Source organism: Colius striatus, chromosome 1 (genome assembly GCF_028858725.1).
Source record: "Colius striatus isolate bColStr4 chromosome 1, bColStr4.1.hap1, whole genome shotgun sequence".
Taxonomy (NCBI): Eukaryota; Metazoa; Chordata; class Aves; order Coliiformes; family Coliidae; genus Colius; species Colius striatus.
Genome location: NC_084759.1, coordinates 154,466,864 through 154,491,829, shown reverse-complemented (window position 1 = coordinate 154,491,829; position 24,966 = coordinate 154,466,864). Strand labels below are relative to the sequence as shown.

The following is a 24,966-nucleotide window of genomic DNA, read 5'->3' as shown; positions in this document are numbered from 1 at the left end:
GGCAATGGAGTCTCTGTCCCTGGAGATATTTAAAAGGCACATAGCTGAGGTGCTGAGGGACATGGTTCAGTGGTAGGCTTGGCAGTGTGAGATTAGTGGTTGGACTCAATGATCTTTTCCAACCAAAATGACTCTATGATTCTATGGTTCCCATCTTCAAGGGTGTGTAACCCCCACTGGACACATCCCTGAGCAGCTTGCTCTAACTGAGGCATTGCACCTAACCCCTGCTTGGAGCCAGGGCTGGAGCAGGCTCCCACCTTGCAGCTATGCCGAGGCTGGCTCCCACAGCCAGCAGCGCCCTGCCCCTCTCCAGCACCTGCCTCGAGCACCCCAGATCTGTGGGTCAGCCTTGGGGCCCCACGGCTGAACACCTCATTTCGCCAGGGTTGGTGAAGCTGAGGCTGAGTGGGAGCTTTGGCACCACAAGGGGCTCCAGGGTGGGTATCCTGCCTCCCACCTCATCTAAATCCCTGCAGCAAACAAAGGCACCGAGGAAATTACATTCATGGCACAAGCGGGCTGAGAGAAGAAGGGAGATACAAGCATGTCCTCACCTCCCAGCCCAAAGGGAGAGCAGGGAGACCCTCTCCCGTCCCTCTCCTTCCCTCCTTGTGCTTCAACCCATCTGTCCCCAGGCCCTTCTCCAGCCCTGCAGTGCCAGCAAGTGACAAAGAGGGCACCTGGGGCATGGGAAGCATTTACCCCCTTCTCCTCCCTTGTCAGGGGTCACAACAACCTCTGCTGTGGCTGAGAGCATCTCTCCCCACCCTGCATCTCTCTTGGCCTGGCCGACACTACTCACGACGCCGTGCCCACCCCACACACGTATATGGTGTAGGCATGAAATCCGGGTCACTTGAGGAGGTGAGCACAGGCTGCAGCAGCCCAGCTCTGCCGCGGGGCACGGGAAGCCTCTCCAGTGTAACCTCCTCTCTGCTGCCGCTGCTGGACTTTCACCTCCTTCCTCCCTGTCTCCCCTCTGTGGCTTTGCTCTGAGGGGTTCCCCCAGGGTGACAGTCCTCAGAGCCAAAGATGTGTTTAAGCAGCACAGAGCGCAGCACACCCTGGAAGGATGCTCTTCTCAAAATACACCCCCACCCCATCCCTCTTCCTCCTTCTCCAAAGAAACTGCCTCAGACTGAAACCCCTGAGCTCTCTGGTGAGTTTCCTCCAGCAGTGGCAGCCAGCTTTGCTTTTACATTTTTTGGAGGGCAGGCTTCCAAGCCAAGCTGACAGTCAGGAGCACGAGCGGGCGCTGGAAGCCCAGGCCAATTAAGGCAGACAGGCAGTAGACACATGGGCTTTTATCTCGAGATCCAAGTACGCAGTTCATCACCAGCGACTGAAAGGTCTGCGGTTTATCAAATGAAATCACTGTCTCTCTCCCTCTCTTGAAAGCCAAACGCACCGGCTTGGGTGCTGGCTGTGACCTTGTTTAACTAAACAGCCTTCCAAGGTTCCCCAGAAGAGGGGAAGGAGCCTTTTGAAGAAGCACCAAACCTCTGCCTGCCACTCCCCGTTCATTAGCGGCGGCGCAGAGAAGCCCCTCACGCGCGGCCGGGAGGGGGAATACACATTTAATTGGCTTAATCACCCTCCGCAAACCAGCCCTCCCGCACGGGCCGCGCTCCTTTGTGCTCCTTCCCGTCTGCCCCCAGCCCCGGGCTGCCCAGGCCGGCTGGACTGACGCACGGAGGGCTGGACAGACGGGTGGCCTCTCCATCGTGCTCCTTCCCCGGCCGTGACCCTTCGGCCGTGACCGGCCGTTGCCTTTACGGGCCAGGCCGTTTCCTTTCATTGCACCCGCATCCCTTTGCGACCCCCCTGGCTCGGGTGCTGTGTGCCGCCACGCTCGGCTCTCCCGCCTGCCTCCGCTCCCCCACCTCAGCACAGGAGCTGCGGCTTATTTTCCCCTCTGCTGCCTTTCCCAGCGAGCTCCCGCACGGGCTCTTCCCTGCCGCTTGCCATCGCATTTTCTCCGTCCCTCACGTCTGCCGGCAGCCACAGTTTAGGAGGCAGGTTTACCTCCCCGCACCTTTAGTAGCAAAAAGGTCTCTGTGTGTCAAAAAGACAGCCCTGTCTCGGCAGCCGGCTGCTGGCAGACATCTCCTCACCCCACGGAACAGGGAAAGCGATGTTCTGGCCAGCTGCCATCCTCGGGGAGGCTGATGCCCCCCCAGACCCAGCCTGTCTAGACACAGGCTGGAGCAGAGCAGAGCTACACCCCTCCAGACGCGGGAGCATGTGTCCCCAGAGCTCCATGCGAGAACAAAAATCCCTTTTTTCGGCTGCTTGGCTCATTCACGTGCTGAGAGACCCTTCAACAATGAGGAAACCAGCAGAGATCCCGAATCGGCACCTCCCGGGGCGGGGGGGCTGCTGTGAAGGGCAGGGACCAGCTGGGGAACTGGGATGGCTCCAGGCAGGGGTTACCACGAGCAGGGCCACCGCAGCGCTCGCTGGGCTACGCTTCTCCATCCCCTCCCTTCGCTTCTCCATCCTCCCTCCCTTCCTCAGAGGAGGCTCACGGCCTCGGCGTCTGGCAGGTTGTTATAAATGCCGTCTCTGTCCGATGCTAATGAAAGCCTTCCAGCCCACCCCCCTTATTTTGGTTACCAGATCGTGCTGTTAAGAGTTAAACACCAAGCAAAGCAATTTCCTTGCCGACCCTGCATGTTTAAAACCCCCTCTGCTGAGACAAATTACTATAGGAAAAATAAACCAGGAGCTTTTTTTTTTGGGGGGGGGAGAACACAGACTGACAGCGTGCCCTCCCCACCTAAGCCAATCACGCTCACAACTCCAGGGATCTTTGCTGAGATAGTGTCGCCTACGATACTGGCTGCTTAGCGCTAAAATATGAATGTCACCTTTACGGATTGATTATAAAAAGCTCCCTTAGTCGGTGCCAGGCTGCCCAGTTCTTGGGGAAACCATGGGGAAGAGCGAGCAGGCTGCCAGATGCAAAGGGGAAGCAAAGGGAGAAGCCATCATGGAGGCTTGATTTACCTTTTAGACATATCTATGCATAATCGTCACTCCCAAATGCCAAGTTTGTGAGATATGGTTGTTTTGTTGTGTGTGTGTGAAAGGGGGTTTCTTTTAATTAGAATAGTGTCTGCTTAAAGACCTGGCACAAACGTCCTCAGCTGTGTCCTTCCTTCCTCCTTTGTGGATCTAACTTGCCATCTGCAGGAATGAATAGTGCAGCCAGTCCCAAAGAACCCCCAATTCCAGCCTCCATCATTGTCAGCCCGCTTTAAAGCTCCTTAAGGAGACGGATTTTTTACAAACCGCCTCCCTCTCACCTGGCAATGGGAGAGCGGGGTCCCAGCTGACCTCAGCCCTCCCTGGCAAAGCCTCCGGCTATGTGCCCTCCAGCCAAAGCAGGCGTGCAATCCCGCCACCCTCACCCCCAGAGGAGTTATTGTTCCTGAGGCTGATGGGGAACAACCGGACCGGGCGGGAAGGGGTGGGAGTGGGTGGGGGAGAAACCGCTCTTCACCTTTGCACCTCTCTGCCAACAAAAGCCAAAGATAAAGAAAAGGAGCAGGTTTGAAAGGGGGGGAAAAAAAAAAAAGGCTGTGCGTGAAGTTTACCCTACAGCTACAATAGCCCTGGCAAGCTGATGGCCATTGTGCCTCCCCTTACCTCCTCAGCAGCGACGGGCTCCCTGCAGCCGCGCTCCGCAGCGCATCGGTGCCCGGCGGGGCCGAGGCTCCTCGGCAGCCTCGGGAGGAGCAGCGGGCTCGCCCGCAGCCCGGCTCGAGGCTTTTTTTTCTTCTCTCCGGCTGGCTGGCTGCCTGCCGGCTGCCTGCCGAGGGATCTGCGCTATCTGATGTGTGTATGATGTGCGCCTCGCACACACACACGCATCCGCACGCCTTCCCCTGACGTCAGGGCCAGGCCAGGGGGAGCGGGCAGGTGGGAGGGATCAGTTTCTGGTCATTTCTGAGCCAGGCTTAAAGGAGCAAAGCTGTACAGGGCCGGCTGGAGAGGCCGAGGGTCGGCCCTAGGGGAGCTGCATCGCTCTGGTTACGCAAAGTGACGTGCAGCGGTGGCACGGCTGGGCAATAGTGAGATGGAGAATGGTGGGTGAGAAAGCACCCAAGGGGGCGGTGGTTCTCCTCACCCCTCACAATGGATCAAACCTCTCCCTGGTCACCCCGAGTCCTGCTGGTACCATTGCAGCCACTCTCCCTGCCTGCATGAGCCTGTGGCCCCCCTGCACCCACAAGTGCTGCAGCCACCCCCAGCAGAGTGGAAGAGGCCAGGGGATGCGTGCCACAAATCCATCCCTCCACCCTGCTCCAGACTCGGAGCCACTGCAAGCCAAAATGCTTTCTAAGGGTCTCACTTCTAGCAGTGCATCACATCAACCCCCTGACCCCAAAGGATGTTTCCAGTTTGGCCTGTGGCTGGCGTGGCCGTGCTCAGCAGACCCATCCCTGCAGGTAGAGGCAACACTGTCAACCAGCCTGAGAGTTTCTCTCTGGGAGGTGCAGGGCGATGAGACGAGGACAGGGACCATCCATTTGCTGTGTCCACTGGGGAGAGGGGTGAGGAGTAATGGGGTTTAAATGGCAAGGAGCAAGATTGATGCTAGGCATTAGGAAACACTTTCTACCAGAACAGACAGTTAATTACTCAAGTAGATTGCCTGGGGAAGCGCCGGAGTCCCCATCACTGGAGGTTTTTAAGAACATCCTTTGGAGGAATTTAGCTGATTATCAGCCTCATTTTGGAGCAGAAGGGTGGATTGCACCAGCACCTCACCACACGGGTCTTTGTGATCCTTGAATAACATGTATAAGAAGCCTGAACAAGCGTGGAACAGTGTCAGCAGTGCTGCAAGGAGCCATCACAGGTGTTTTGTGATGCAGGGTTGGTTTTGATTTCTTAAACACGACTCTTTCTGTGGCTCCTTTATTTTCTCGGTGTCTGAACATGACGATGCCAACCAGATCTGTTCCACCAGCCACAGAGGGGAGTATGAGTTGTGTGGGAAGCCATGAGGCATGGCACAGAGTCAGGAGACGGGGTCATGACTGCTCTGGCTGGCTGTATCTGTCCTTCCAGGTAGCTGGTTGTTGATCTGTGGCCGTCCCAGGGGCTTTGGCAGAAGGATTTGGTCTCAAAACAGTTGTATGTCTCCTGTCAGTGAACTTACAGAGCAGAAAAAGGCTCCATACACAGAAGAGACCAGCACATGGTAAGACCACCAAGAAAGACCCAAATCCCAAGTGCCGGTACGTTCTGCCATTGCCCATCACACTCCGCTTGTGGCTTTTCAAGCAGCGTTCCACGACAAAAAAAGGAGGCCCATTTACCCCCTGAGACACCACAGGGCTCCTCTCCCCAGTTCACCCTTCAAAACCTTGCAAAAGCAGGGAAGGAGAAACCCAACCAGCTATCAGTTTCTCCTGAGGCAGCGCATCCTCTCCTGGGAAACAGCTCTACACATCCAGACCAGGAGGGTCCTGAGCTGGAAGCAGCTGGAGGCCAGAAGAGTGCTGGGGATGTGTGGCACAGATGTACAGATGTTTAACATTTCCACGTTGAATATCACAAATACCTGTACTTCCCCACCTGCTTTGTGGCACACCAGGGTGAGCCATGTGCCCAGCTGCACATGTTTATATAAAGTGAAGAGAGGAGACGAGCGTCAGAACCCGACTCTCCCATGTAGTCACCAAAGGCTCCTGGCAGAAAAGACAAGACACAGGGAATCTGAGGAATGTTTAATTGGAAGGTAGCTGTGGGCATGCGCTGCAGCAGAGGAGGCAGAGAGTATAAAGCACACAAAAATGATAAAAGGAAAAGAGGGGAAGCTTTGATCAGACAGGGAGTGGGAGTAAGGGGTGTCAGAGATGCCTGCAAAGACGGAAGCAAAGGCAGGAGCGTGGAGGACTTTGTACGTGAGACGATACACAATTCCTTTGGAGTCAATCAAAGGAGGGCCAAAACAGCCTAGATGCAAATTGCCACTCACTTCCCCCAAAGTTCCCAGCAGCCACGGGGACGTGAGGGCAGGGGAGATGCTCAGTAAAATAATATGGGGGTACATTTTCCCCTTGTCTTCTGAGCCTTCAGGTAACTCCAAACAGTATTCCTCAGCTTTCCTGTACAACTGTGAGAATGGGGAACATCTGGGATTGACAGAAAGACCTTTGTGTAATCCCTGGATTCCAGCAGCTGAAGCTTCAGAAAAAGAAACCAGCAACTGAGAACTATGTCCTTCAAACGCTGGGAGATGCCTGATACTACTGAGAGAGAGACCCTCGAGACTTTATGGTTACGTATGAAAAGGTGTGCACAGGCGCTGTGGACTTGTTGGGTATTCATCATGTCAGTACTATTGGGACCAAAAAAAAGAGACCACTCAGCAAAATGAGGCTGTTCATACAATCTCCAGCATCAAGATATCTTAGCTGCAGCATTAAATATCGTGTAACTCTGAATGTCATCGGCAGCTGAGGTGAGACAATGCTTCTGTTTCACAGGGCGAAGTTTGGCTTTCGTTTATGTTCTAACGTGGGAGACCATGCTTAGGAAATACAGAACTCCTCCAGGGAGAAATCCTAGGTGGTAACAGGGCAACATCCATCAGGTGTACAAAGGCCCAGGCACGTGCTGCTTGGGATCAGGGGGGTTACCTGCAGAGGGTGAGACTGGAAATTGTTCCCCACAGCTTGTGATGTTGACTGGTGGAGGCTGAGAAGCTGCCAGCAGGCTCAGCTCTGGTGGTGTTTGTAACCTGGTATCTAAGGCAATGAAGCTCATGCAACACTGCCATTGCCAGCTTTCTCTCCACACATTTCATATCAGTTTCCCCAGAGAAGTATCAAAGTACCTGCAAGTTTCAGCAAAACACGTATCTGTGTAGGGAAGAGGAATCCCGTCATCCACAGCCTCCAGCCCTTTCTGGTGGTTGTAGAGCTGATACAGGAGAGAGAGAGAGGCAATGGGATGAAGCTGGAACACAAAAAGTTACATTTAAATGTAAGACAAAACTCTTTCACTGTTGAGGTGAGGGAGCCCTGGCACAGGCTGCCCGGGGAGGGTGTGGAGTCTCCTTCCTCAGAGGTCTTCAAGATCCTCCTGGACGTGTTCCTATGTGACCTGATCTAGGTGCACCTGCTTTGGCAGAGGGGTTAGACTGGATGATCTCTAAAGGTCCCTTCCAACCCCTACCATTCTGTGATTCTATGATCAGGCTGAAGGGAGATGCAGCTGCTTTGTGTTGTGAACCCAACAGCCCCCAGTGGGACACGGCTATCGGAAGCGTGAAAAATGTTAGCCCAAGGATGGGGTAGAAATGGAAACGTGACCCTGTCCAAATTCACTTTTCTCCATCTCCCACTTTATCCCAGATATTCAGCCTACTATTCCTCTCAACCTCTGTCCCTATTTAACCTCACAGTTCTTAAATACTGTAATACAGAAGCATAGTTACATAACATCAACCACCTCTATCTCCTCGTGTGACACTAAGGCTATTTCTTCCCCGGGGCATCAGAAGAGAGACAGGGTCAGGAACTAGTCTCTCTTCTGAAAAAGTAGCTACAGATACCCTGCAAAACCTGTTCTCCAGCTAAAGGTCAAACCTCTTCTCCCTGCCAGGCCTGTGTGAGGCCAGGACAGATCAGCAAGGGATGCGGCACGTGTGCCAGCAGAACTGTGCCGCGCCGAGATTAGCGCAGGAGAAAGCAGCCTTTGTAAGGCTCCCTGAAGTAGGACGAGAAGAGCAAGAAACACTGTGGATTTGGGTTGAGGTGTTCTGATAGAGCAGTGTCTCTGCTGTGTTGGCAGCAGAGCTCCCCTTGCTGAGACAGTAGATGCTGCTCCAAGAAAAATGCTGCTTTTCTCAGGTGTTAGGAGAAAAAAACCCGTCACTGGGCCACCCGTTTAACACAGACGTGCCAAACACGTGCAGGCTGGACGTGTCCCAGACAACAAAATACAACCAGACAGATCCTGGTGAAACGGGAGAAATTGCAAAGAGATCAGAAACTCCCTGGCCAAGACAGCTACCTTCTTAATGAGCCCTAACCACAGTATTTTCAACCTCATTTTCTCCCTCCCATTCCAAGACAGCTCAACACTTTATGATTTCTTATCTAAAACACTCATTATTGTCCCACTACACGCTGCTGGGGGTGTGAGGGATGACATACTCAGCCTTTGCATCAAAGCCATTATGCTGACAGTGCAGTTTTGACTGTCACTGGAGACGTTTGGTTTTCCTGGCGAATCTTTTTTTAAACACACTTCAAATAACCTCCTTTCATTTTTTTTTCCCCCAGAAATTTCAGGCATTAGTACACCCCTGTGTTTTCTACCATCTCTCACACTGCTTGCCTCACTGCAGCATGCAACGAGGCCTGCGAAATCCTGCCATGGGGATTTCTTTTTTTTCATAGCATTGTAGATTCATAGAAATGTAAGGTTTGGAAGCGACCTCTAAAGATCATCCTCTAAAGATCAGCCTAGATCAGGTCACACAGGAACGTGTCCACGTGGATCTGGAAACCTCCAGAGCAGGAGACGTCCTTGGGCAGCCTGTGCCAGGGCTCCCTCACCTGAACACCAAAGGAGATTTTCCTTATGTTCAAGTTGAACTTTTTGTGTTCCAGCTTATGTCCATTACCCCTTGTCCTGTCGCTGGACACAACAGAAAAAAGTGTTGCCCCATCCTCCTGACATCCACTCTTTAGGTACTTGTAAGCATTAGTGAGGTCCCCCCTCAGTCTCCTCCAGGCTGAACAGTTACCCAGTTCCCGCAGCCTTTCCTCATAAGAGAGATGCTCCGGTTCCCTGATCATCTTGGTGGCCCTATGCTGGGCTCTCTCCAGAATAAATTATTCCAGCTCTAAGCAATGCTAATTTGGTGCTGATAAGAAGCTTGATCTAAGTATTGGGTGGTCACCACTGGGAGGAATACCTTCCAGGTGTAAGAGAGATATAAACTCCTGCAGTTTTGCTGTATATGTGGGGAAACAAGTGAAGTACTGGGTCTTGGTGGCAAACTTTGACCATGTCCTCTCTGTTGGGATTGAAGCTTCTGGAAATGATAAAGTCGAGGGAGGTTCTCTCCTGCCTCTACTCTGCCCTGCTGAGGCCTCATCTGGAGTCCTGTGTCCAGTTCTGGGCTCCCCAGCTGAAGAGGGACAGGGAACTGCTGGAGAGAGCCCAGCGCAGGGCCACCAAGATGATCAGGGGACTGGAGCATCTTCCTTATGAGCAAAGGCTGTGGGATCTGGGGCTATTTCATCTGGGTAAGAGAAGACTGAGGGAGGACCTCACTAATGCTTACAAGTACCTAAAGGGTGGACGTCAAGAGGATGGGGCAACACTTTTTTTTCTGTTGTGTCCAGTGACAGGACAAGGGGTAATGGACATAAGCTGGAACACAAAAAGTTCCACTTGAACATAAGGAAAAGCCCCTTTGCTGTTCAGGTGAGGGAGCCCTGGCACAGGCTGCCCAGGGAGGGTGTGGAGTCTCCTGCTCTGGGGGTTTCCAGATCCATGTGGACACGTTCCTGTGTGACCTGATGTAGGGGAACCTGCCTTAGTGGGGGAAAGTTGACTGGATAATCTGTAGCAGTCCTTTCCAACCCGCACTATGATGTGATTCTGTCATCCTACGACTCTGTAAATGAAATAACAGCGACTGCAATGGAGCATCGTTTCAGGTGAAAGAACACCTGCAGCGCAGGAACCGTAACCCGGGAAAACACCCGCCTCTCGGCGGTGTATGCAGACAACAGCGCACAGCCCTGCAGACCTTTCCACCTTTATACTGACGGAAATGGACCAGAGCTGAGTCCCGCCCTCACGCGGGCAAGATGGCCGCCACGGCGCGAGGCGCCCCGCCCCGCCCCGCCCGGCGCCACAGTGCCCGCCCCCCCGCCAATCAGCGCCTTGGGCCCGCCCTCCCGCCGAACGTCATTGGCCGCTCCGCCGGAAGAGCCGTGAGGCGGCGGCGGTGCGCGCGGCGGGGCCCCGCGTGGCGGCAGGTGGGTGAGGGGGCACCGGCACCGCCGCGGGGCCCACCCGCCCTGTCCCACCGGGCTCCCACCTGCTCGGGCGGCTGCTGCTGCTGCTGCTGCTGCTGCTGCTGCTGCTGCTGCTGCTGCTGCTGCTGCACAGTCTCCGAACGGCCCCCTTCAGCCCCCGCTCCTTCCTCTCCGCTCTTACCCATCCCGCCCCCGCCGTCTCCCTCCCCACCTCAGCGGCCATTGCGCGGCCGCCTCCGGGCCCCCTCCCAACCTCCCCCGGCCCCATCGTGTGGGGATAGCCGCGGTGCTGCTCCGTGCCAGACGCTGCAGCGGTTTCCCGGGCCTGTCCCGCGTCAGTAATTGCGGGGGCTGGACTGGGGAGAGTGTTGGTTGTCTTTGCGGTGCTGCGGTTCCTGAGGCGGTCGGTGTCTTCTCGCTCTCGTCAGAGGCGCTCCCCGCCACCATGTTTGTCCTAGTAGAGATGACTGACACAGTAAGAATTCCTCCCTGGCAGTTTGAAAGGAAACTGAACGAGTCCATTGCTGAAGAGCTAAACAAGAAGTTGGCCAATAAGGTAAAGCGTGGGTCACGTGTAGGTTGGTTCTGGCATCATAACACTTCTTCCTTTTATTTGTTCCTAATGAGACGTGCAGGTGAGAGATCAGAGTTGCTTACATGTGAAGGCCATCCTCAGCCTTCACTGGAATATCCAGTAAACCAAAGAGCTACATACCACCTCAAAGAGGACTTTTTTTTCTTATGGCTAGTGCTGTAACAGGAAGATGCTGAGACAGCAGATGGGGCAGAGAAGCGTGGAAGAGGAGTGAGAGTGACTGCTGCTTTGCATGTGGAGTACCAATCTAAAATGCAGTCTGAAAAACAGGTAGACTAATTCACCCAGTGGGAGAGCTTTAAAAAAGATGATGTAAATTAATGTAGAACAGCAGTACTGGAAGAGAGATGAAAGGGTTAATAACTGACTTGGTCTATGGTGTGTTTTCTTTTTTACTTGAAATACAGTGTGACAGTAAGAAGTTGATCTTTGGTGCAGAGTATAAAAAAAACTGTTCTGTGGTAGAGCAGAAGGTCAGTTTCCCTGTGCAGCCCCTGGGACTCTGATTAGCATAAAGCTTTCAGCACAAAGCAGATGCAAGACTCAAAATGCAGCTTGTGAATGTGAAGGGAGCTCAACAGAGCAAATCTGAAGTGATGGAGGGCTGTGAACAGCAGACTGTGCAGACAGATTATGAAGAGCAAAATTCTTGGCTCATCCACTAATGCCTCAGTTTTTGTAGGCTGTGAAGTAGAACTAGCAGAGAAACAAGTTATCCCCATCTCTCCCAACAGCTAATATTATTTAAGGCAAGCCCAGAAGCTTCTGAGAGGGTAACTCTAGTGAAAAGTATGTTTAGCCTTTGGACAAACTGTGAGGCTGCTGAACAATAAGAGCAACTGTTTGCTATCAAGTCAAGTTCCTTCACCCAAAGGTTTCTGTTTGTAGCAGTTCTCGTTCCAGTGCCCATGAAAACACATGGTCCTATAGTACTTGAATAAGTTAGGCTGCATTACAGGGGAGCCCCTGGTTAGAGCTGGGACTGTTGAAGGGAGTGTACCAAAACAGCCTTCCTCTCATCTTGGCACCCTTCTGTTGCCTTCTTTTGAAGGGCTGTACTTATTGTATAAATGGACATTCAAAACCCACCTGGACCAGTTCCCGTGTGACCTACTCTAGGTGGCCCTGCTCTGGCAGGGGAGTTGGACTAGATGATCTTTCGAGGTCCCTTCCAACCCTTAAGATTCTGTGATGGTTTGCCCGATTGGTTGCTCAGTTTATTGCTTTTTAAGATTTTGAGGTTGGATTTTTTTTTTCCTTTGAGCAGGTTGTATACAACGTTGGCCTCTGCATCTGTCTGTATGATATCACAAAGCTGGAAGATTCCTACATCTTCCCCGGAGATGGCGCATCACATACCAAAGGTATATGCTTGTCCTCACTTACGTAGTTTTGCAGAAGATTAGTGACCTGGAAATGTAAAGTGAGTTCACTTGTTAGGGAAAGTAAATTTAAAGGAACTTCCTGAAGTTCCTAGCCTTCATTCTGATCCTGTTAGGAAGGCAAAAGGAACATGGCAAAAGCTTCTTTTCTTTGCATTTTTTTAAGTACAAATACAGCTTCAAATAGCCAATCCTGTTTGCCTTCTCCAGCAGTCCAGCTCTGCTCTGCAATTAGAGCCATAGCTGTGGGGGAAGGAAGGGGTTAACTTAAAGTGGTTGGAAATCTGCAGGTGGAAAAGAAGTTGCATTCATTGTTCTGTGTTCCTCTAGTATTTCTTTTCTCTTATTGAAGCTTATCTTCCCTAGTTAGAAGGTTGGAACATAATTGTAGGTAGAACACATGCGCAGCATTTGATGGTGTTTTCCTAGCTGGAAGTTTTGCTACATTTTTGTTTGAGACTTGGACAGATCTGGTTCAGTCTACATTTCTAGTGGCTAAGAAATGACTGATTTTATTTTGCCTTTTGGCACATCAGTCTGAGTGAGAACTGGAATTAAATGCATAAAAGCAAATTTCTTCTTTTTAAAGTTTAAACAAGTTTGTTTCAGCTGGAAAATGATGCATTTTTCTAGTTTCAGTTTCCAATGTGGAAGTGTTGCTTGAGCAAATCAAATGTTTCCTGTTGGAAGGGAATTGGACTGACTGTATGCAGCTCCCCTTGGCTCAGTTTTAACTCTAGTAGAACTTGCTCCCTGTGAATAAAAGCTTCTCTAATATGGAAGGAGGATGGCTGGCCTTTCTGCTTGCTTTAATCTCCATTCAGCTTCCTAACTTTGCATTGCTCCTTGAACTGAAACAAGGGAATATATTCTCTCTGAGCTTGGTTGAAAGTCTGCTTCCAGAATCTGGGGTAGCACTTTTGATACATCCTGTTGTGTCTGGTAGTAACTCTCTCTTTAACGTGCTGCCTGGTTTTTACGTACAAGAGGGGAGGCACTGAGTGTGGACAGCTACAATGATCTTCAGTTCCTCATAAGCATTGTTTGGCTAAGATGGTCTTAGTGTAGCATTCTTATAAATGCGACGTTTTATTTAGTCTGGGTGAAAAATCCAGTTATGTGAGAGAATCTTATTTACTCTCATAGTATTTGATATCAAATATCTCATTCAGAGAAGATATGCCCTTGCTGACAAAGATAAAAGGAGCACTGGTATTACGAGAGAGTATCATTTCACTGGGATTCTTGGCCTTGGTGGAGCGCTCATGTCGTGCCTTAAGCAGAGGCCCTGCTCCGTGTTCTTAAACTCTTGCAAGCCTGAAGAGCAGAGAACAGGACGCTGCTGATAACTGCTGTCAAAATTAGTACAAACCAATCAGGAGTCAGAGCTCTTTTACTTGTTTTTCTATCTAATCTGTGCCTGTTGAGGACAGGGTGAGAGTGTTAGAGGGCATATGGGATGTGTGTTTCTGGTTTAATGGCTGCCACCCCGTGGAAGGAGCACAGTTCACCCACATGGCTGTAACACGAATGATCTGTTTGCTTTGAAGTGCATTTCCGGTACGTGGTCTTCCACCCCTTCCTGGATGAGATTCTGATTGGACAGATCAAGAGCTGCAGTCAGGACGGCGTTCACGGTAACCTGCAGCTCCTGGTGTTGGGGACACGTGAGCAGCATTGCTCTGGGGCCCTCTAACGTACCGTGGGGCTGACGAGAGACCCACCGGCCCCTCGCACTGCTCCCACCTCAGGGGGGTTGGCACTTGGAGCCTGGCAGCTTCCTCTACCTTTAGCAGCTTTGTTTGCACTCCCCTTCCCTTCTGTCGTTGGTGTGCGTACTCAAGAAGAACAGGCAAAAGCCCATCTGGAGCATAGGCTGGATTCATTTTCTCGCCTCACTTAACAGAGCTTGGTGGTTGGTTTGTTGGGTTTTTGTTTTTAAAGTGGTAGCATCAGCTCGTGGTGATGGATCTTCTCAGTGGTTCTGTGCAAACTGACGCTCGCTTCCTGCAGCTGAAAACACGGCAGGGACGTGTCTTTGTGAGCACAAAGTACTGTCAGAGACGGTACAATTCATAATTGATGAGTTGCTATCCTTTCTTGTCTTCCATGCAAGCGAGCTCCTCTGCTCAGCTGTTAAATTAGGACAAGAAGATTGTCTTGGGTTCATTTCTTGCTGAATTTAGTTGGACTAGATGATCTCTAAAGGTCCTTTCCAACCCTGCCATTCTATGATTCTATACTTCTGTGTCCGCTCTCTGATAAATTTCAACCTCATGAAAGCTCAGGAGGGTGGGGGGGAAGTGAGGGCTGCGCTAACGTTATTGTGGCCTTTATTTAACACGGTACATCTGTGATTTCTAAGCTCTTTTCTGTCACAGACCTCTATAGCATCTGACTCATTCCTTGGAACGCTTTCATTTCCAATCCCGCTCCAAACAGCCTTTTCCTTTCCCACTGGGCACGAAGACTGTGCCCTCTGTTGCTGTGTGTGCTTTCAGGGGGGTGGGTGCTTTGCTGCCAACTGAAATGGTGTGTTGTGGTGCAAAGAGCGAGTCCTGCGTGGTGTGGGACGTCCTTCCTGAAAGAGGAAGGAGGATGAGCCCAGCCACATGTTTCAGGAATCGCCGCGGTACGTCATCCGCAAAGAATCGCTTCGGTCTTCATCAGACTCTCTTCTCCACAGTTTCGATTGGATTCTTTGACGATATTGTCATCCCACCAGAATCCCTCCAGCAGCCAGCTAAGTTGTATCCTTTGGTCACCTTTGATAACTTCACTACTTCATTTCAAAGGATTGTGCAGTGCTGGCCCGACGGGCATTCACTGCTGCAACAATGAAGGTGCTGGGCGGCAGAAGCTAAGCCGCGAGTCCCCCAGACTGTTATCACAGCCAGACAGGCCCTCGGGCTCAGCAGGTTTTGCAGGACCATTGTGCCCGCTGGCAGAAATGAATGGCAGTAGCCCTCAAGCCACCACATTGTAATCCCTGCCTCTAGTCTTGGCTGCTGCTGAAGAGGGAATGCCAGTTTCACCACACCATGTCTGGACACACGGTGTGTCTAATGTGCTTACTTGTGGTAGGTGAGGTCTTCTTGGGTTTGAGGGGGTTGGTCTGGGGGGTTTTTTTTGGAGGGGGTGAGGATAACCCCAGCCCTTCCCAGCAGCATGCACCTTGATGCAGGAAAATCAGCAACAAGGTGAGGGTCCTGGGCTGCGCAGGCAACGACTCAGGACAGCGTGTTGCTGTTTGAGAAGTGATCGTGAAAGGGCTCTGAACTGAGTCTGTTCTTGCGCTCCGTCGGGCAGAATAGAGCTGTTCGCAATCCTTAACCCTTGGCATGGCCAGCGATGAGGCAGAGCAGGTGTGGGTGTGGGAATATGAGACAGAAGAAGGGGCCCACGACCTTTACATGGACATTGGGGAGGAGATCCGCTTCCGAGTTGTGGATGAGACATTTGTCGATACGTCGCCGACGGGTCCGAGCTCTGCGGAGGCTTCCACTTCCAGTGCCCCAGAAGAAGGCCAGAAGAAAGAGGCTCCCTACACCCTTGTGGTAACTGTGTGCATAATTCATACAGCTGCGCGAACCTTGCAGGTTCTTCTGTCTAAAGCAGCAGCCTCTTCCTGAGGAACTGGTGGCAAGAAGGCCAATGGCATCCTGGGGTGTATTAGAAGGGATGTGTTAGTAGGTCAAGAGAGGTTCTCCTCCCCCTCTACTCTGCCCTCCTGAGAGTGCATCTGGAATATTGTGTGCAATTCTGGGCCTCTCAGTTCAGGAAGGACAGGGAGCTGCTGGACAGAGTTCAGTGCAAGGCCACAAAGATGATGGAGTGGAGCATCTCCTTTCCGATGAAAGGCTGAGGGAGCTGGGGCTCATAGCTTAGAGGAGACTGAGGGGTGACCTCGTTAATGTTTACAAATATGTAAAGGGTGGGTGTCAGGAGGATGGAGCCAGGCTGTTCTCAGAGATGTCCAATGACAGGACAAGGGGCAATGGGTGGAAGCTGGAGCATAAGAGGTTCCAAAGAAACACAAGGAAAAACTTCACTGTGAGGGTTATGGAGCACTGGCACAGGCTGCCCGGATGGGTTGTGGAGTCTCCTCTGGAGACATTCAAAACCCACCTGACGAGTTCCTGTGTGACCTACTCTAGGTGGTCCTACTCTGGCAGCAGGGTTGGACTAGATGATCTTTTAAAGTCCCTTCCAACCCTTAAGATTCTGTGATTTAAGTTGACCCTGAAGCCAAGACAGTCACAAAATGAAAGGAGTGGAAAAGGGGAGAAACAGGATTGTTCTTGTGGTCACTCTGTGTTTGCTGTGTTTTCAGCTGAAGGCTTTTGTGGTGGCTGGTGGAGTTTGCCTTTGAGAGGCAAATTTAAAGGTAGGAGTGAGCGTACAAGGAGCAGAGAAGTGAGAGGACCGCCTCAAGGCTTACACAACCTTTCCCAGGCAGTGTTTTGGTGACAGACCCACCTGAGTACACCACCAAGAGAAAGATGGATCTAAACCGGTCAAAACTGTTTCCTCACAGCTGGAGTGTGTTGGGACAGTCAAGAAGTGGAACGGGCAAGTGCTTCAGTTTCTAGCGTTAAACGTTTGGTGTAGCATAGACAAGGTTTAAGAGTCTGGGCAAGTGCTTGGGCAGGCTTGATAGGAAAAAAGTAGCGAGCACCTAATCCATGACTCAGAGGGGAGAGATTTTTATGCATTTACTCCTGTATTGTCCATGCAGTTTACAATTGCACACTCTCTTTTTCTCTCTGTGGACAGGGATCAATCAGCGAGCCAGGCTTAGGCCTCCTGTCGTGGTGGACAAACAGTTAGCTGCCATCGGAGCCCGCTCCGCACAAAGTCTTTCCGGTGGATGTTTGGGGGATAATGGGATCCCGCTGGTGCTCGTTGCTCCTCTGAAGCTGAATGAGAAGCTAGACCTGCCAGTCTCTGTTTTCCCCTTCAGCTTCCAACCTGCCAGAGTGAGACAGTTGCTTTCAAGAAATGTCTTCGCTGATCTGTAGAAGTGAATTTACAGGCACAAAAAGCCTTGAGCACAGCAGCAACAAACTCAGCTGGAGCTTTGGTCTCCTGCCCTGGAGGAAAAACTGGGGAGGTCTTCACTTGCCTGGATTAAGAAGGGAGTTGACTTCAGTGAGTGAAAGCAGAAGAGAACGCCTGTCAAGATGTATTGCTTCCTTAGGCTGAGAGCTTGATCTCAGAGGAGCAGAAACCTGCCCTTCTTTTGATGGGAAATGGAGGAAAACCAGCAAAAGACAGGAGTTAATAGAGGTGTGGTACTCTGGAGACGTGGAAAACGCTGCTGCTGGGAGGGCAGGGGAGGTGGTGGTGATGTTCTGCTAAGAATGGGAACTTAACCCAGGGATGAAGTCAGCCAAAGAGAACTGGAATGACAGGAGTTTACCCAAAAGCCACTGAGGCTCTGTGGAGATGACTGCTGTGGAAAGCTACAGACTGCTTATTGTGCTGAACAGAGGTTCTTTCTTGGGTGGGCTGTATTTATGTAGAGGGAGCTCAGCTTTGCGGGAGGTATGACTGAAGATACATAATTATGAACTGAAACGGACCAAGGCTACATTGAGCGAGCTCAGTGCTTGTTTCTGGGGGTGTGTCAGTACCAGAAATGGAATAAACACACAGCCTGCCTTCCTGTACAATTTGTGAGGAAACTATTAGTTGCCTGCCTAGCAGGCAGGAAAATGTTGCCTCCTGCAGTTTAGGTACTTGGATTTCAAGGCAGACAGCATTGAGACCGACACTTTGCTCTAACAGCCAATAACACACAATTGCCATCACCCTTCCCTGACAGCAGTGAAAGGGGGGAACAAAACAGTGAGTAAAATCGATGCAGGGCCCATTGCCAACAGCGTGATGTTGCACATAATTACTAAGCCAGCCACGTTTGGCAGGAGGGGGCTGTCATTCCCTGGGAGAGTGCGTCTGCTTCACCTCCAACTGGGAAAACAAAGCCTGAGTCACCAGCACCCTCCTGCAGTGCCCTTAGAACCCCTTAATTCTGAACTGCTATTCCTGGTGCAGTGCCTAATTAAAAGAGAGTCAGGAAATCTTTAGGTTGACAGAGTAACTGGAGGCTCTCTGTTCAGCCAGTTGGCTTAGGGAGCAGTACTGCTGCCACACACATCACCTTGCTGTGGGGGAGACGGTTTGCAGAACAGCCCCAGCTCTTCATATGGGTGGAAATTTGGGTGAAGCCAGAGATGCTTCCCCACTGACTGTTCTGGGGTTGTACCTGGGGAGGGGAGGAAAAAACCTGCCCCAGTACCTCGAGGCAGCTATTGTGCTCAGCTCCCATTTCACTGACTCAGAGCTTGCAGGAGCGCAGCAGCTGCGTGGCCCTGCGTGCTGCTCACATGAGATATGCCTCTACCATCCGTCTCTTGGTGGGGGAAAGGCAAGCTGTGCTTGAGGAAACAAGTGTATATGCTTTGAGCATCAGGCAGTAAATCCCTTGGCTCCTGGCGAGCTTCTCCTTGCTGCAGCAGCCACACTGTTGCCCCAGACAGCAATGTAGTTGGAAATATAGGGATAGTTGTGAGCGTGGCCTGCAGTAGGTTAAGATCAAGGGATAGATGGTGCAAGGTGACTGTGAGGGGGTATTTTTTTTACCATGGTGGTTTTTTACATGTGTTTTTGCAACACTTTCCTGAACAAGAGCTGGGCAGTTACCATCTTATATCACCAAGTTCTTTCCCACCCTCCCAGCAATAGTGACACGAGGAAGCAGGGGCTGAAGAGCAAGATTATGAATGCAATAAGACATGGCAAAAGAGATGGTAACATTCTTTATTTTCATTTGAAGTTTGTAGCCATCAGTAATGTGAAAGGGCAGAAAACAACCAGCTGAGCAGACAAACCCAGCTTAGCCGGTTATTTCCAAATATAAATAACTGTGGGACAACTGAAATCGAGCCATAATACAAAAAGGGAAGCTGGGGAATTTAAAAGACAAAAGTAAGCCTAGCTGGACTCCCTTTTCATAGTGTTGGTGAAGAGGAAGTACCATAACAAAAAGGAAGCTATGGTTACATTTGATCAGACATTTATTCCAAGGGTAGGCATGGAATTGCACTTTCATGACAATGCCAAAGCTGAATCGAGTCCAGTGCCCCGGGGACACGGTGTGCACTTAGCTTGATTTCTGCTGCAGCTCCTTCATTCTGTTGAGGGCACTGCCAGCCTGGAACCACTCTATCTGCGACTCGTTGAAGGTGTGGTTCAGCATGATTGTTTCTTGGCTTCCATTGGGGTGCTTGATGATGCATTTCAGAGGCTAAAGGAGGAAGACAGTTTTTATTTCCCCCCACCTCTTCTGTTTCAAGGAAGAAAGTTAACTGAAGCTTCCCACAGGAAAATTCCTACATGTTTTTAAAGGCTTGAAAAAGTTCTAGCTCAGGAGGGAGCTTAACATAGAAGCATGAGTGAGGTTCCTTCTAGGTAGCACTCGTGCTGAAGGCAACGAGTCCAGGAATTCAGTTGTTGGAATGTTTTCTCAGGACTGGACAGAATAACCCCACCTGGTTCTGACTTGCTCCCGAGCCCCCCGGCCCACTGCTGCCAAGCCCTGGTCTGGCTGTGGGACCGCAGCACACAGCCCCGTGCCGGTGGCGAGCAGCGCAGCGGCACGTCCCCGCCCCCGCGAGGCCAATCGAGGACAGACACCCGGAGCGTTACCTTCCCGGGCGCGAAGTCTGCCAGCCCCACGATGCTCAGCTTGTCCACGGGATGAATCTTGTTGTAGTCTGCTGGATCAGCAAAAGTCAGGGGCAGTAGCCCTTGCTTCTTCAGGTTGGTTTCTGCAGAGAGCAAAGCACCAAGCACACTTGTAACACCACACTGCAGGGGACCAGGAGTGCTTTCCAGCAACAGGTACTATCTTTGTAGCAAAATCAGTATATCTGCTGCTTGGGCTGTATGGAAAGATACGTAACAGGATTTCCTTGAGTAACAGGATTCCTGGCAAGGGACCATGGGACCTGTCAGTCAGCAGATAGGGCTCCAGATAGGGTTCCTTCCCCGTAGGTGTTGAGCCCTGGGGCAAGGTGCACGCTGCTTCCACCCAAACCAAAGACATCCTGTTTACACAGGTTGCAGGGGTAACCCGACTCACCGTGGATCCTGGCAAAACTCTTGGTGATGATGACCCTGCCCCCCAAGTGACGTGGTTCCAATGCTGCGTGCTCCCGGCTTGATCCCTCGCCGTAGTTCTCATCTCCAATAACTGCCCATTTGACACCCATTTTCTGTGACAAAAGAAACAGACTTCTATTTCTGCAGCAGCTCAAGTGGGGAATTAACAATAAATACCTAATTTCAGTGCTGTCTTACTGATATTGCTGTACTATGACACCTTCCCCCAAGATGCTTCCTTTGGTTCTGAGGAAGGACAGACATCAAGGAATCAAGTGCTTTACAGCAGTTAGGCACTGCCATCCCTCTCTAAGGGGGACCTCATCAACACTTAAAAGTACCTAAAGGGTGGGTGACACTTTCTTCTGTAATGTCCAGTGACAGGACATGGGGTAACGGGCACAAGCTGGAACACAAAAAGTTCCACTTGAACCCAAGAAAAAGCTGCTTTGCTGTTCAGGTGAGGGAGCCCTGGCCCAGGCAGCCCAGGGAGGGTGTGGAGGTTTCCAGACCCGCCTGGAGGTGTTCCTGTGTGACCTAATTGAGGTGAACCTGCTTTAGCAGGGGGGTTGGACTGGATGATCTCTAGAGGTCTCTTCCAGCCCCTGCCATTCTGTGATTGACTAAGGAGGGCTGAAGAGGATTGTCCTTGGGACCCTTGCTGCCACCTTTCCTTCCCTGGTCCTGTGCCAGAGCAGCATTCTCACCAGCTCTACTTCTGGAAGCAATGCAAAAATCTTAACTTCTCTCTATTGGAAGAAGCAATGTGAGACCACTGCCAAGCTGTCCACGAGGTTGAAAGGGCATCTTTTGAGGTTCTAAGCCAATTTTTAAATGGGACAAGAGTAGAATTTATTTAAACATTAAACTAGTTACAAGTGAAATGCTCCAGGAGAGATCTAGTTGCAGCCTGATGACACCCGTGCCTTGTAAGGTGTGCAGTGCCTAAAGCAGTTCTTCCCCCTTCGTTTATGATTTCACAAGATGATCCTCCTCCCTCTTCCCCATAGCACGTAGGGAGAATCTCCTACAGGAACTGACATCGTTAGATTAAGTCCCAAGAAAAAGCCTCAATGCTGAATGAACTCACAGCTGCTGTTACTTGAGAGCAGGAGGGTGAGATCCTCAGTCTGGGCACAGACTGCCCCAAGTGCAAACATCCTCTTAAAATAGATGTGTCAGGGGAAAGCCTCACCTTGTAGTAACGGGCTGTGTCTGGGACTGGCCCAAACTCCTGGGTTAGTGCATTCCTCACAGAGTTGGCTTTGCCGTTTTCAACGTTGATGGCACCGATGAGCAGGTTGTTGGAGATGTTGTCCAGATGGCCACGGAATTTGAGCCACGGTCCAGCTGCAGAAATATGGTCAGTGGTGCATTTCCCTTTTACCTAAAGGGTAGTAGAAAAGAAGAACATCTTAGGATGGATCAGTGACTTGACTCTTCCCCAACACTTGTTATTCTGAAGGATCCTCACATCTTAAGGGCACAAACCCAAGAGAACTGCATCTGGTACATAATCAAGGCAGAAGACAACGGTCACTCTGCATGTGTTGGTTAGGCACAACACCCCTGCTCCAAATTGCAAAAATGAGCTTGGTTATGACACCTCCTGCTGGGTCCTCTCTTCCCTCAGCAGCAGGTTCTTCGGTTACAAAAAACAATCAAGCCTCTCTTGCTACAGCTGAGCCTCCCTGCTGGGGGAGCTCTGCAAGATGCCAAGTGGTTCCTCCAAGTTTCCAATCTGCACATAAGCCTTCTCAGCTTGTCAGAACAGAATTCCAATGCAGAGATAATGGCCTTCCAGCTTTTAAGTCCCAAAGTGCTTGCAAAGGAATCACCTCTGTCAAAAACTCAAGAACAGCTCAGTACGGCCCTTGGGAGCACCTGAAGTTCTCTGCCACTGAGAATCCGTTATGTCCCTGAAGGTCAGTTCCTAAGGGGCTGCATTTCAGAATCCTTTGCTGTGTTAACTGAACCTTTCATCCTGTTAGTTCACCACAGGCAGTGAGGAGAAACCCATGTCTTCATTAAGAGACTGAAATGCAGTGTTTAACTCCTGTGAAGTAATTTCTCCTTCTGTAAAATGGGAAGAGAACACACATCCTGATGGATGAGAAGTTCCTGACGGCCTCATTTCAGACAAAATGCTGCTTGGAACAGTCATAGTCATTAGAGACACTAATTAAATAACCCATTCACCTTTCTGCTGGAGGTTAGAACTGGGACAAATTCTGCATATTGCATCACATGCATAGGACTGCATTACATGGTATAACAAGATGTATTTTTCATGGTACTGGCTAACCACTAGCCCAAAGGAGAAAAGTCTCTTACTCATAACAGAAAGAAGTCTCAGAAGGAAACACCTGGGAGGAAGGAAGACACTTGCCTCACTCTCCATAACAATGTGGTTGTAGGGGAGGGAACCAAGATAGCTTAAAAGCACATCCACAGCTTCTAGCAAGTGATGTGCAAACCCCTTGAACAGTCCTTGGCATAGCTGGTGTTCCCCCACTGGGCTCCTGACCTTGATAAGGATCAGCATGTCTTCTAGGTCCTTGCCATCCCACTTATCAAAGGGCTCAAGAAGCTGGAGGCGCTGGCTGGTGGGGCTCACGTCCACATGCTGCCCACTGCCATCCTTGGGAGGGTACTGATAGGTGTCCTGGCCTGGGTCAAACTCCTGCCAAAAAGAATGGAAAATCATCAGTCTCAGCCACCCCCAACAGCACAAAAAGAGACCAAATCAATAACAGGCAACTGCTCTCGTTCCAGCTTTAACACTAAGGCAGAGGTCAGTGCATGACAGTTCCCCAACTACAAGTAAAACACTACTAGTGGGGGACTTTCCTTCCCTCCCTCCAGCTCCAAACTGAGCAGTTACCAGCTTGGGCAGCTCATCTGCATCAGGTGCTTCTAGTTTAAACTTCTTCCCATCTGCTCCTGTCAGGTAATCTGTCTCAGGGTTAAATTTCAGTGTGCCAGCAATGGACAAGGCTGTGACAATCTGAAAGATAAAAATCAAAGGATAATCAAATAAAAAGCAAATTTAAAAGGCATATTCTACCCCCTAGCTCTTCATTTGAAAGTCCTAGACCTAACCCAGCAGCCAAGCTACACACCAGGCTGCACTGGGTCCCTTCTGTGGGCAGAGGAATTTGCTCCCAAGACATCCAGAGCTACTGCATGTCTCCCCTCTGGCTGTTTCTTACCTCTGGGGAGGTCACAAATGCGTGAGTCTCTGGGTTGGCGTCATTGCGACCTGTGAAATTCCGGTTGTAGGATGTAACTATTGTGTTTTTCTCTCCTTTCTTAATGTCCTTCCTGTGAAAGAAGCAAACGTGCTCATCAAATCCAAACAGCTTGGGGATGTTTCACTGCTAAAATCCCCCAGCTTGGTTTTGGTGGCAAACACAAAGCGGTGCCTGACCATGTTTCCCTCCCTTAAGCACAGATTCAAAACCAAGGACAGTGCAAAACCAAGTCAGACTCTGCTTCCTGGAGTAGTTCTGACAGCCCATGTTGTGTAGTGCTGAGCTGTCTAAACAATAATCAGCTAAGTACACTTTGGGCTTCCCTCCATTAGCAACAACAAGGCCACAAGAGAATGTGTCTCCCGTCCCTTCCATGGGAATCTTCCTCCCTGCCACTCCAGTGACTGAAGTGGAACCCAGTCACTGTTCCTATTTTAAAAAGGCTGTATAAACTCCAAGCCCACCCTCTCCCAGGTAACAAGTCTCTCTCCCTAGTTGTCTGCCCACTATAAGATGCCTCTGGGTGTGGCTTGTGGCCACTCTGCAGCTTCATTCATCTGAAGGCTCGATGTAAACCTGCAGCTTTTCTTTTCTCCTCCTCCAGTGCAGATCAGACAGCTACAGCCAATGGGGTTTTAAGCACTGATTTTGAATTCCTAGTGTGTTCTATCGACAATCAAATTTGGCTTCACAGAGTACTTTTAGAAATAAGAGACACAAATCTAGAGCGAGGTCCATCTTTCACTTTACCTGTCCCACTGGCCAATGCACGGCCCACACGCATTGGCAAGAACCAGCCCTCCAACATCACGCAGGACTTGTGCCTGGGGGCAGAGAACAACTTTGTTACTGCTCGAAAGCCTGGAATAAGTTTCTGGGGTTGCTTTTTCAAGGGGAAGAAGACACCTGTTTTCTAACAGAAAGCACCAACATTGAGAAAATTCCCCTCCTTGTTTCACTTGCAAGTTTTGAGTCACTGTTATAAATACATGAGGATTGATTCCAGTGAACACTGGGGAAGAGCACAGGATGACTTGCCACACTGTTCCCATTCTCTGCCTACTTCAAAGTGAGCAACCCAGCTCCTTGCAGATATTTGGCTGAAGGGCAGTATCTGGCTTGATTAACATCCTACACACTTGTCTGTGTAAGGAGAGAACTGGTAACAGTGTGTGCCCCTGCTCAGCCCGTTCAGCCAATGACTCAGTTATGAGGGTGGCTGTTAAGGACAGGTGCAACCGTGGCCTTGGCTGGAGGAGGCATTAAGCACTGGTGGGACATACCCACATGGAAAGACTTGGTCCTCATGCTGTACAGCACCTAATTGTCTTAGGAACTGTCATAGTTCTTAGGGAAAACTTTTTCACTGAGAGAGTTATGGACACTGGAATGGGCTGCCCAGGGAGGTGGTACAGTCACCACCCCTGGAGATATTTAAGATGCATAGCTGAGGTGCTGATGGACACGGTTGAGTGATGGGCTTGGCAGTGTGAGGTGAGTGGTTGGACTTAATGATCTTAAAGGTCTTTTCAAACTAAAATGATTCT

The 24,966-nt window shown here is 50.7% G+C and overlaps 3 protein-coding genes across 11 annotated transcripts in view; 1 reads left to right on the top strand and 2 right to left on the bottom strand.

The window, feature by feature from the left end:
• Window positions 1–10,245, bottom strand: part of CSDC2 (cold shock domain containing C2) — a 15,351-nt gene extending 5,106 nt beyond the window's left edge. Inside the window, 5 exon segments of the mRNA XM_062015074.1 lie at window positions 2,874–2,915; window positions 2,918–3,012; window positions 3,134–3,192; window positions 3,655–3,893; window positions 10,204–10,245. Coding sequence (XP_061871058.1) covers window positions 2,874–2,915; window positions 2,918–3,012; window positions 3,134–3,192; window positions 3,655–3,893; window positions 10,204–10,245 — 477 coding nt within the window.
• Window positions 9,974–20,335, top strand: POLR3H (RNA polymerase III subunit H). Of its 9 annotated transcripts, XR_009820251.1 has the most exons (8): window positions 9,974–10,578; window positions 11,885–11,981; window positions 13,550–13,636; window positions 14,686–14,750; window positions 15,344–15,556; window positions 16,776–17,288; window positions 19,532–19,904; window positions 20,123–20,335. XR_009820251.1 is itself a non-coding variant. In XM_062013279.1 (7 exons), the coding sequence occupies exons 1-6, from the start codon at window positions 10,468–10,470 to the stop codon at window positions 16,369–16,371; spliced, it is 612 nt and encodes a 203-aa protein (XP_061869263.1). In that variant the 5' UTR covers window positions 9,974–10,467; the 3' UTR covers window positions 16,372–16,386; window positions 16,455–16,570. The 9 variants fall into 9 exon arrangements, 7 of the variants coding, with proteins under 7 accessions (XP_061869263.1, XP_010202778.1, XP_061869243.1 ...); XR_009820252.1 differs by lacking the exon at window positions 19,532–19,904 and having other exon boundaries at window positions 20,123–20,330; XM_062013279.1 differs by lacking the exons at window positions 16,776–17,288; window positions 19,532–19,904; window positions 20,123–20,335 and adding exons at window positions 16,333–16,386; window positions 16,455–16,570.
• ACO2 (aconitase 2) overlaps window positions 18,805–24,966 on the bottom strand; it is a 22,697-nt gene continuing 16,535 nt past the window's right edge. The window contains exons 11-18 of the mRNA XM_062013249.1: window positions 24,170–24,243; window positions 23,378–23,489; window positions 23,050–23,172; window positions 22,693–22,848; window positions 21,361–21,552; window positions 20,146–20,278; window positions 19,710–19,831; window positions 18,805–19,308 (exon numbers count right to left, since the gene is read on the bottom strand). Coding sequence (XP_061869233.1) covers window positions 19,165–19,308; window positions 19,710–19,831; window positions 20,146–20,278; window positions 21,361–21,552; window positions 22,693–22,848; window positions 23,050–23,172; window positions 23,378–23,489; window positions 24,170–24,243 — 1,056 coding nt within the window. The 3' untranslated portion in view covers window positions 18,805–19,164. The remainder of the gene's footprint in view (window positions 19,309–19,709; window positions 19,832–20,145; window positions 20,279–21,360; window positions 21,553–22,692; window positions 22,849–23,049; window positions 23,173–23,377; window positions 23,490–24,169; window positions 24,244–24,966) is intronic.